General features: G+C 25.1%; 1 protein-coding gene across 5 annotated transcripts in view; it reads right to left on the bottom strand.

Annotated features, from left to right (window-relative positions):
* Positions 1–12,858, bottom strand: part of LOC145831211 (unconventional myosin-IXb-like) — a 49,211-nt gene that overhangs the window by 20,918 nt on the left and 15,435 nt on the right. For all 5 annotated transcript variants that reach the window (XM_082938350.1, XM_082938351.1, XM_082938352.1 and 2 more), the window contains exons 9-15: positions 11,131–11,265; positions 7,351–7,472; positions 4,326–4,467; positions 2,979–3,159; positions 2,785–2,872; positions 1,718–1,859; positions 182–262 (exon numbers count right to left, since the gene is read on the bottom strand). In XM_082938350.1, the coding sequence (XP_082794476.1) occupies positions 182–262; positions 1,718–1,859; positions 2,785–2,872; positions 2,979–3,159; positions 4,326–4,467; positions 7,351–7,472; positions 11,131–11,265 (891 nt within the window). The remainder of the gene's footprint in view (positions 1–181; positions 263–1,717; positions 1,860–2,784; positions 2,873–2,978; positions 3,160–4,325; positions 4,468–7,350; positions 7,473–11,130; positions 11,266–12,858) is intronic.

The following is a 12,858-nucleotide window of genomic DNA, read 5'->3' as shown; positions in this document are numbered from 1 at the left end:
TCTACAGAGCCCACTTGAAGGGCTTTTAAATAGTTTATTATAAAAATAAAATTTTAAAATACTAGTACCTATGTTTCATGAAGCTAAGCGCTTTAATCATCAGCTAGTCAAATTTAAAATTGTATATGTATAAACAATCGTTGAGTAAAAGTTTGATATAAATAAACAAACAAAAACTAACTTTTTCAGCATTGGGTTGAATGCACCTCACAAAATACGGGTGAGCTCTTTCTAATGCACTCATCATATTTGATAAAGATGCCTGCAAAAATTTAAAATAATAATTGTATATTGATTACATACATTTGTATAGTTATTTGATAAAGATGCCTGTAAAAATTTAAAATAATAATTATATTTATATTCATATTGATTACATACATTTGTATAATTATTTGATAAAGATACCTGTAAAAATTAAGATCAATAATTGTATTCCATACATATTGATTAAATACGTTTGTTTAATTATTTCATAAAGATATATGTGTAAACTTGAATAGTTAATAAACGTTTTTTTGTTTGTAACAAGCTCTTATAAACTTTACATTGATCAGGCATGTATATTGCATAGATTTAGTGCATTTAATGTTTAATAGCAAACTAAAAACTAACATTACTTAAATTTGATTTTGATTAAAGTAAAATCAGTTGTTAGCATAACTATATATTTAATATATATAGTATGTAAATTTAAATAATTGTATTTTACAAATACTTTTTAATACGTCTTATTTGTTTTGATTTTCATTAACTACTCTTATGGTTTAATATGTATATTTGTTCACTAAAACAACGAAAAATAACTCAACATATGTAAAGTGCATTAAAAAAAGACATCGTAAAAAAATATGAGAAACAAAAGTGTATACCAAACAGTTTTTTTAACTTAAAAAGTTTTAACTCATTATTTCTACTTCAATTTCGTTTATTTTGTATGTTTTACATTGTTGTTATTATAACTATTGTCATTTTATACTGTTTATACTACTAATACTGCTTTTACCACCTAGTATTGTCGGCTTATTGTAACAAAAATAGCATTTCTTTCTACTATTATAGTTGCTTTTGTTTATTTAAACTAATACTGTTGATTGATTTATACCATTACTACTAGTGTTGTTATTACGACTAACACTTTTGTTATTTCTGTTCTTATAACTTTACAAAGTTGACCTGTATTTTAGCTTTCTTTTGTAAATAAATAAACTATATAATTAACCACTATCTTTAATCGCTTTAGCTATAATTACTGTTTATAATACTACTGTAAATGTAACTTACTAAAATTGACGTGTTTTGTACTATAATAATTATTATTGATATTGCTACTAACATTTTTATATTACTACTTTTGTATTTGTTGTTATAACATAATTTTATTGACTTTTTTTTTAACTTTCTTCTTAAAAAAAAAACTGTAAACACCGAAAAATATTTTGAAAACTGATAAAAACATTATTTGTAACTACCTGATATTGCTGACTGATGCTACTAACTTTCTTTTTAGTGAATAGTTATCCTTTTTTATAAATTTTATTTTTACCAACATGATACTGTTAGCTTCTACTATCAACTTCATTTTTTTAACTAATCACAAACGAAACAAGTTTTAGTTATCGTTTATAATTACCTGATATTGCTGACTAATGCTATTCACTTTTTTTTAATAAATAATCATTTAAGTGTAAAAACTATAAACTTTATTTTTTCTAACCTGATATTGTTGACTGATGCTGTTAACTTTCTTTTTACTCTTTCCATTCATGTAAGAAGTTCTCGTTCTTCTGGATGGAGTCTCCTTGACTTTTTGTTGCTGTTCTTCGTTTTCTTGGTTCGTGTGCACCAACCTTGCTAGCCTGAAACAAATTTGTCTGTTTTTAATTAAGAAGAAACTATTTGGTTCAAGATACATATACTGTTTGCTAATAAATGTTTTAATAAATAATTTTTCGTGAAAGTATAACATAACTGTTATGAAATGGTTTTGAAAAAGGTTAATTAAATATATTAAGTAAAAAACACAGTTTAAGTTTATTTAACAAATAAGTAGCGTTAGACTTTTTAAAGTTTAGCTAATTTAACCAATCGTTTATTTTAAAATTAAAAAACTTAATCAGTCCTCAGTGATTCATGTTATTTTAATTTTTTTATAAATTTAATTAAACACTTGAGATTTAAGTTGTTTTCGAGACTTTTTATAATGGTAACCAATTGAAAGCTTATTGTTTATAACTAATACACTTGCTATGCAAATCATTCTCAAGTTAAAATAAAAATAATATCAAACTTTCTATAAACTTTTATATAGTTTTGATTGAAGAAATGGAAAAATACGAAATCATGAATTTATTACGTGTTTTGTTTGTTTATAAAGTTATATTCAATAAATAAACATCCCCTAAAGTAAACATTCGAAATTCAAGTCATTGTAAACATTCAAAATTCAAGAAGTTATTCAAACATCATTTTCATGTGTTCAACTTTTTTGTTTTATTTAAATTACTGATTGTTTCATATATTTGTTTTATTTTATTCAAAATACTAACATTTTAATAAATTAGTTTTATTTAGATAAAAATACTTACATTTTCATATGTACAAGCTCTACTTAATTTATATTATAAAAAATACTTTCATTTTCATGTGTACAAGCTGTACTTAATTCAAATTAAACAAAATTAATTACATATTCATATGTACAAGGTATATTTACTTTATATAACTTGAAAAACTTACAATTTTATATGTAAAATTTATATTTGTTTATATTTGCTTACTAACATTTTCATGTGTACTTGTTCTATTTGGCTTATTTGATTGGAATTTTTCGGATTTGGTGGCCATTTAACTTCTAGTTCTTTCACGGAACCTATAAAAATTAATAAGTTTCAAAAAAAAGTTTAATTTTGTGCGTAAGCGCCAATTGTTCTCACAATTAAAACAATTTACAACTATTTACAAAAATATTTTCAAACCTGGGTTTTCCCCGGCCTGCTTAAAAGCCCCAACACTCCTGACCACCGCCCTCAAAACGTTCCACCTGAATGCGGCCCTGTGGCATTTCGAGGTGATTTGTTGGACGAACGAGGACCTGGACGTCCTCAGAAGCTGCACCACGTTTTCCCGGACCTGGTCGTGATTCTTCTGGTGAAACCCCTGAAGTGAGAAAATATTTTTTTAGTTGTTATTTAATATATAGATTTTTTTCTTATATTGTATGTTTTTTGCTTCTGGTGAAACCCCTGAATTGAGAAAATAATTTTTTATATTTTGGAATTTTGTTGTCTAATATTATAAAGAGATTCTTATAAATAATTAGAATTTGTGTGAGTAAATAATTAATATTTATGTGAGTGAATCAAGTTTGAAAGTAAATGATCTTTATAAATTAACAAATTTACAGCATAATAAGTTTTAAAAAACAAATAACTATTTATTTCTTTATCTTTAACTTTTGCTTATCTAAGTATCCGCAATTAATAAAAAAGTATAAAAAAAAAGTTTTAGTAAACATAATTCCGACATTGTATCAAAAAAACTTGTACTTATTTTCTGAGAGGTTTTTTAATTCAGTAAGAAATAATTACTTAATCACCATTTTAAAAGTTTACTAAACTTTTATGTTTGACTAATAATGTTGTGAGAATAATAAGTGAGTATTTTTTTCAAGGATGAGTATTTGTTATCAAAAGTAAATAGATTTTTATTGAGAAAAAATATTGGTGTGCTTTATGTTAACACTGAAAAGCTTTTATATAGTGCTTGTTAACTATTTTTGTACTAGCTTATTCATTAAAAAAATTAAACAAATAATCAAACTCATTTAGTTTTTATTAAGCTAAATATATTTTTGGTTTAAACTCTTACTAAATATGTAAGTATTCAAATAAACTTGTTATGATTGTGATTTAGACAAGCAAGTTTAAAATTCATTAAAGCAACTTTTAAATAAAGCTTTTATATTCAAAAGAAAAAATTAAACACGAACTCTTTGCGTGTAAGTAAAAAAGACTCATGACAGTCGTAAATAGAATTGGTATAATAAAACACATGATTACATAAATATAAGAGTGAGATTTATATTTCAGTAAGTTGACTAAATTATTTATACAGCTTGCATCTAACTTGCTATAAACTTTACAAAAGTTTGAAAGATCAAGCCTATATTGTTTAATAAAAAATAGAGTTAATGCAGTTGTGTAGATTTTTTTCTAATTCAACTCAAGATAATATTATATTTTGCACATTAAAAAAATAATTTAAAAGGTCTGATTTGTTTATACATAAAACAGTTGCTCAATTTTTTTATTTTTATAACTAACATTGATGTTGTACTTGACTCTTCCAGCAAAATGTTTGATGATGAAGGCGTCTTCTTTAGTTCTTGGGAGATCATAGAAAGGATTGTTACTGTGGAGAGAATTGTACTGATTCAATAACGTTAGGTCGTTCTGACCTGGAAACCTGAAAAAAACGGGTTATTAAACAAAATAAAAAGTTATAACAAAAGGGTCGATCATGCCAATTCGATCATCAGACTACAAGTTTCGGTAGACTGAGACCGGTTTCGTCCTTATTAGGACGAAACCGGTCTCAGTCTACCGAAACTTGTAGTCTGATGATCGAATTGGCGTGATCAACCCTATTGTTAAACTTGAGCTTGTCTCACGGCAAACGAAAGTCCAGGCTTCTGCTCTGCTGACTTTCGCCGATGTTTTTTGTAAAAAGTTATAAGAAATTATAAGGGATAAAAGGCAACATATTAATAATTTAGAAAAACTTGTATAGCAATAAACTAAAGTTTTTTCTTTATCTGTTTATAAATTACGCCTTTTTTTGTATCTCATTCCTAAGGTTTAGCTTATTTAGATACAGCTACTTAAAGAATTTAAAAAACAAAAAAGTACTTGCTTTTCAATAACTCTAGATCTCGGTAAAACTTAAGAAATAGTAAAATTATTTACGTAAAACCATTTCAAAACTTGCTATTTTAGAATAAATCTTACTTATTGAACACAATCTTATGAAAACATACTAGTATAAAACAAGTGTTAAATCCTCTAGTATCATCATCAAACTTTTTGAAGCTGTCATAAACCTTAGGCACAGTCCATTTATATCAACACAAAGTCTTTATAATTAAAAAGGATGAATAAAAACGTTATGTTTTGTAATAATAGTATTAAAATCACTGCACGTGCTATATATTTTTTGATGTTCGGGCCATGAAATTAGTTACATTGTACAAAACAGATTTCTACTGCTATATACAATGTAACCGAATTCTATTTTAAAATTAATCTCGTTTGTTGTATACAGTCTCATCAAAACGCATTGTTATCAAAAAGTTTAAACTGTTAGTAAGATCAGTAAAAAATAATATTATAAGGCTGTTAAGAATATAGCATAGAGTTTGTTTTTACCATAGCAAGATCTTTATAGTCAAAAAATTTCAATAAAAACAAACTACATATTTTTATTTATAGTATTAAAAACACACGTGCTAGTTATTTTGATCAAGTAATGCCTACAGTCCATGAAACAAGCTACATACTGAACACAAGCAATAAAACAACCATATACAACAAAACCCTAGTTTTAACAGTAAATGTTGGCTTTATTTTACAAAACAGATTTGCACTACTATACACAATACAACCCCGGTCTAAATAGCTACACACTGAGTACAACCTCCCCGGGCTTAAGAGTGCTTAAAAGTGTAATCAATTGTTTCCTAACTTAACAAAAGTAACTGTACATTGCATAATCTGCTGTTTTGAACTTGAACTTACTAATGAGATTAACTGTTTCAAACAATAACTGTAAAGTAGAGACAAAAAATACTAATTCATTGCAGTTTGAAAAACAGGTAAATCTTAAAGTCTTTGATTAATGCTCTATTAAAACTAGATAAACTATGTAGTATCAACTGTTTTAATTTTTAAAAAAGGTTGTGTAAATAACAAATATGTTACAATACTGTAACAAAGCTCACAATAAAAGCTTAACAATGATTGTTAAATAATGTTTCAAATGTTTTTGTTAACCAAAAAAAAGATTATATTTTAGTAGAACTTAAATTTTCATAGTAAGAATAACAACTTAATTCTATATTAGTTTCTCAAATCGACCTAACAATGTTTAAATTTTTTAACATTTTTTGTTAATTCATTTCTATATCTTAAAAAACCTTTAAAATAAATGGATTTAAAATACTAAATGAAAAGGAAATATTTATAACTTTCTTATGTGAGTCACTGCATTTTGCTGAACTTACGTGTAAATTTTATTACGTTTATAAAGTACAAAATTATAAAAGTATTTTAAAAATTATAAAAGTTTATAAAGTATAAAATGTGCTATTCTACCTTGAAAGCATAATTTTAATTCTTTTAAAATTTTAGTTCAGTTTCAGTAATCTTTAACAGGTACAATTTTTTAATTGTTTAACAGTTGTTAACTTTTTTTATTTATTGTAAAAATAAGAGAACTTGTACAACAATTGACCACAATCTATTAATTAAAACGTTTTGTATTAAAACATTTAAACAATTTTATTAACGTGACACAACATATAAATAAAAATGTAAATATTTTATTTGTAAAAATTAATAATTAACTAAATTGACCGCAGATTTAAATCAACATGTTTAAAAAAACAATTAGCTGTCTTTGACGACATTAATTACTTTTAAATTTTTACACTTTTAAAAACATAATACGTGATTTTTTCACAATGATACTTCAAGACTTTCTCATTTGGAAATGTTTGAACTGTCGATCGAAAATTGAGGTTTTATAACAAACAATTTTGTTGAGTGTAAACAATAAAGTTTGAGAGGGTTTCAAGAGTGACTTTTAATAAGTAACCAAGCATACGAAATCACACCATAAACTGGCTTTTTCTTATCAATCATTACGTTAGAAAAACAAACTTTATTAACTATCAAAGTAAATTTGTTTTATTTTGTAAATATATTTGTTGTTAATTAAGTTTTATATCGTGTTTTGAGTATAAATAACCCTTCTTAGCTTTTTTTATCAAATATCAATTCTAAATTTTTTGTCATAGATTTTTTATGTAACAAACTGTTTTGTCTATATTGCATACAATGTATTTCTTTTTATTAAAGTAATTAAATTCCTTATTATCGCAGTTGTTTTTCAAATTTTTGATGTGTTTTTACTTTAAAATTTTCAATCTTAAAAGTTTACACTACCACCGTTATTTTTGTTGTACCTCTTGTTAATTGTTTTTATTTCTAATAAATTTTTGTAAAATTTTTAATAGCTTTTATACTTACACATCCTAAAAATAATATTAGTTTAATTACTATCAAAACCAACGCTATTTTGTCGTCAATTAGTTGAAACAGTCCGGTTTGTTTTTGCTCGTACAAAGCAATACATCCTGAATTATCCGCATATTCTATCTCCTTCCATTGTAAACCTTCTAACGCATATAACTCCTGTAAAAAATATTTATAAAACTAGTATGAAATTAATATTTTTTTAAATATATTATGTTTCCTCTTATTGTTATTCTTCTAATGCGTCTAACTTCTGTTAAAATTATTTCAAAATAATATCTTGTATATACCTTTTAACTATTCTATTTTTTTATCAGGACTTCTGAGGCTTATTATTAAGAAAACAATCTTTATATTCTATTTTTACAAGTAGGTTAGAATTATTTTTTGTTTTTTATAATGTTTGTTATTAGTTGCAATGTTGCCATTTGCAACTGAAATTATTTTTAAATTTTTTCTCTTGAAAACTTATATAACACAGAACCATTTATTTACCCAAGCTGATGTTATTCAACACTATTGGGCAGTAAAGTCTGCAATTAAAGCACAAAAACAACCACCGCTTTATTGTTTGTCTACTTTCAACATGACTACACCTAATTATGACGTCACACTAAAGCTACTTCCGCTTGAATTAACACGACAGTGGTGTGTTGTATTTAGTGAAAGAGGTGTTAATTTTTTATTGTTTAATGAATAATAAGTTGTCAAGAAGTTTAAACTTTCTTTTAAGTGATTTTAACCGAGAATTGAAAACTGACGAATTAAAACTATAACATAATTTTCATAAGTTTTGTATCGTTAATTAAACGTACATAATATATACACAGAAGATCTTTTTAGTGTTTTTAGTGTTGAGGTTTGAAATAAAGTTTTTTGTGTGTGTATAAATTTTTATACTTGAAAAAAATAATTAAAAACATATTTGTTAAACAATATTAGGTGCTAGGTGTACTATTTATAAATACATTTTTCTTTCTTACTTAAACCTTTCTAACAACTAGGTGTATAAATAAATAAATAAATAAATTTATATATTTATCTAACCATATAAATTATATTAGATAAATATTTAGCTCCAATTTAATTTGTCGAGCACTATCGACTAGAACTTTTTATAAAACCTTTAATATACGTATATATATATATATATACATATACAACGTGTTGCTATGGTGTTGTCTTTAATATATAAAATTTAGTATTAAAAAAATTAAAGCTAAGATTTTTTTTCGGAAAACGTAAAACCCTGGACAAAAATATAAATTTATTAAATTACACTTGACTTTTTTTTCTCATTGTTGCTAACACGAAACAACATATGTATAATATGTTGCATTGTATATAAACAACAGTAATTGTTGTTGCAAATTTGTAACAACTTTTTCAGAAAATATATTTTTTTGTGAATGTAAAAGGTTGTGGTGTTTTTAAATATGTAATTAGCTTTTCAAAAGCCAAAATGCCTTTAAAGGTTCAGTAATTTTATTCTTAAAAGTTGTACTTGGGTTCTCTAATTGATTTTGCGGAATAGTTTAGATAACCTTAAGTATAATTTTTTCTTAAGTTTTGACAAAAGGTAAGACTTTAGTTTTACTAAGTTTAAAAATTTGTTGACTTATAACTCTTAAAGCGTTTTTTTAAAGTGCAGTTTAAGTCATTACATCCACCTTTTAGTTAACATTTAAGGTAAGTTAAATAAATAAAAAGTTAGGCAATACTGTTAAAATAACCGTTTAGCGTTCTGCTGATAAGGTCATTAGTTGTACAAACAAAAAAAGGAAACTAAATTTAAATCTTAAAAACTATAAACTTTGAGTTTACTCGCATTAACCGCGTAATTTGCATTTTCCCTTTTTCGTTTCCTTTTTGGTAATTCTCCGCACCAAATCAAATTACCAGACTTCAATGCGGCGTCGATTTGTCTGAGAGTCGCACAAGTTGAAAAAAAAGAGAGAGTGGAAAAAAAAATTGAGAGAAATCAATAAGACATTAAACTCTAAATCGAAAAAAAAAGCATTGAAGTTTTTCAATCAAATTTTTCCAACTTATGATCATGTGGATTTTTCCCAGTTTTGATAACTGTGATATTTTAAAACTGGTTTTATTTTCAAAAATTTAATTTTAGCGTTGATGGTTTTAGTTTGACTGCTAACAAAGTTGAAACAAAACTTAAGTAGAAAAAGTGAACCCTATTCTATGAAAATTGTGGTTTTCATACCAGATGTTTTTTCTGTTTCAATAGAAAGTATAAGTATAACAGTTTTTTTCTATTACTAACATTTAACTTTCAAAAAAAATTCTGCTTTTATTTTTCTTTTAATCATTATTTGTCAAAAAGAGTGCAAATTGCAAACAAGTGTGCATATAATTATTACTTACTGATTCAAAAAATTTTTGATTGTCAAAACTTACACAGTTTTTTAAATTAAAAAAAACCAAATTTTCTAATTAAAATACCTATAAGTTGTAACTACACAAAAACAAATGCAATTTACATATTATCAATTAACAATTTTTTCAGCTGAAAGCCACCAAAGCACACTAGTGCAGTGTGCACAAAAAAAAAGTGTGCACAAACATATGGTTTTAAATTTCAAAGCATGAAACTATCAAATTTTAAGAAATTATTATCTGAAAAACTAAATAGCGAATGTTTTAAAATAAATAAGGTTTTTGTTTAAAACTTCCTCCAAACCGGTATTTTTAAAAGTTTTCAAAAGATTTAAGTTCGTCAGGAATATTTTGAATGTTCAACAATACTCGTTTTACTCAAAATTCAAAAAAAGTAACAAACATCAAAAGTTAAATTTTCAAATGTGCGGTTTCGGCAATCTCACCGATAATTTCTCGTCAATTTTCTCGTGCTTATGACGTCACAATCGCTTGAAGAGAGATGACCAAATTAGGTTACCAGCTTGCTTTCAATCATTTGCAGTTGTTTTAAATTAATTGTGTTGTTTTTACTTGCTTTTAATTGAAGACCATTTAAGTTGATGAACTTAATTTTTGTTGTACTTATGGTTAGAGTGACCCAATAAAATGTTTTGTAAATTTTTGTCTACAAAAAATGTTTACTAGCTTTTATACCCAAGTGACTGTGTTAGTATAATACTTAAAACCAATAAAGATGATATGTGTATTTTTTTTGTGTTGTTAGCTATTACAAATGTTTTTTCAATAAGACAGTTTTATTTGCAGACCAATAACTTTTGCAGGCGAAAAATTAATTTTTAAGTTTCAGTTAAGTGTTTTGCATTGACAATTATAACCAAAACAATTAATACTTTTAGAAGAAATGTGTATAGAAAGATATGTTTTACTAATAAACTAAGTCTAATGTGATCAAAAAAATGTAGGTCTATATACATTTCACTTTTAATAGTGAAAATTATATTTTTTGCAATTATAAAATTGACCCAATTATGTTCCATAGTTTCAAACTGAAATGGCTTGCATTTGTAACTATTGTGTTACTATTAAAACACCAACTTACTTTATATTATAATTTACTTTTTTTTTTTTTAAACATTTTCTAAATACTAAATCTCAGTTTTTCAGAGTCTCTAAATCGATTTAAATAAATGACTTTATTTATTTATTATTTTTTTTTCTAAATTTTACGGCTTCAAAGGCTTTTCTCAGGTAACAAATCATTTTAAAAATAGCTATCTTTATTTATTTTTTAGAACTAATCAGTGTGAAATACTTCTAAAATACAAGGTTTAACTAAATAAATTTATATATATATATATATAACAGGTACACTGATAAAAGTATTACAAAGATAAATAAATAATAAAAATCAAATAACAACCTGTTCAGTTCTGAAAGTTCTTTTTATTGTGTAGTTCTGCAAATTTTCTGAAGCGTAGTTGATGCAAAATTGCTCGAAAGAATTGTTTTCGAAGTCCTCAAACCCAAAAATGTCCAGTAGTCCTATTGAACGACTCTGAAATCAAAAGTTATCAAGTAAGAAAAATAACTAACTTTTAAGAATATTTTGGTAGACTAGAAAATCTAGTTGTTTAAGTATTCAAAATTTCCAAATACTTTTAATCTTTAAAGTGTCCCATTTACAACACAAAAAAATGGTTTCTTTATATATAAAAAGCTAAATGACAATTTAAATTTCATTTTAAGTAATTTATGTTGTACTTTCTAGTTAAATCGTGTAAAACTATGCCCACAAAATTTTCTGTGGTCACATGCTAACGAATGTATTTAAGCTGATGTGTTAAAAATACTAAAACTTAATAACATTTACATCAGAAAAATATTTAGAGACCAAGACATACTTCCTCAAAGTTTTATAAAATAAAAACTCATTAAATAAACTATAGCCCTAACAATTTATATTTATTTAACTGAATTGATCGATCTTACCATCTAATAAACATCGTACAACTTTGTTGATACAAGCTTTTTTAAATATTTTTTGGCCGTAAATAGATATTTTGAGTTTGTTTATCAAAATTTTACTTTCTTTAAAGAAAAAGTAAACTTTAAAACTTTAAAAAATAAGTGTGAAGTGTAGCAGCCTATTCAATAACGTCAATAATCAGATTAAAACGAAGTATTTCAACAAAATAAAAAAGTGCAAACATCCAAGTCAAAAAGCTCTGATTAAACGTGTTTTAACGCAAGCTAACGGCAGTAGAATTAAATACACAGCAGTAATATACCGAGAAATGCAAATAAGCTTCACGGGTGAGTGCACACACAAGCAGTTTCGAACTCGGGCGAAGCGGGCAGTGCATGAAAATTTCGTGTAAACAAAAATCTACCTGCACCATTTGCTACTTGTTAATTGTGTGAGAAATTTTGTTTTTATTGCTTTTTTTAAACAAGGTTTAGTTGACCGCTAATCAAAATTGACGCCAATGTACTTATGTGTCTAAAGAAAACAAACTTTGTGATTAGTGATTAAAATTTTGTATAAAGTTTTAATAAAAAATAAATTAACCAAAAGTTTTGTAATTAAAAAAAGTTTTTTTTTCTATTTAGAGTTCAGGCCAAGAAGAAAATAGTTACACAAAATAATATTCTTCAAGTTGAATATATAAACATACACCAAAAACAAATAACATACCATCTATTAAAGTTTTTTTTTAAACAAGCAAAAATAACTAGCTTTTAATTAACCTCTAATCAAGAATAATGACACATTAAAACATTCTTACAAGTGTAAAAGAGTTTATCTTTTTTTTGGTAAAATTTTTGATTGCAGAACTATTGATAAATTACATGTGAAAATTAAATCGTAGTTATTTTACATGAATTCACATAATTTTAAATCATAACTAACAAAAATTCAATCATATTTACTGTTCAAACTAAAAATAACTTGCATTTAATTTTAAACGTAAACATGTAAAACAACTTTAACATGTAGTTAGTAGATTGTTAACATAAAAGTATTCAAAAATAGCTTTTTGCATATACTATTTTTAATTTAGCAACAAAAATTCTTTATTTACAAACAAATAGACTACTACAAGTACAAAAAACTATTTATTAAATAAACAAACTAAATATTTGCGTT

The sequence above is a fragment of the Thalia democratica genome, chromosome 3, assembly GCF_965202585.1.
Source record: "Thalia democratica chromosome 3, ktThaDemo2.hap1.1, whole genome shotgun sequence".
Taxonomy (NCBI): Eukaryota; Metazoa; Chordata; class Thaliacea; order Salpida; family Salpidae; genus Thalia; species Thalia democratica.
This window is presented reverse-complemented; position numbering and strand designations above follow the sequence as displayed.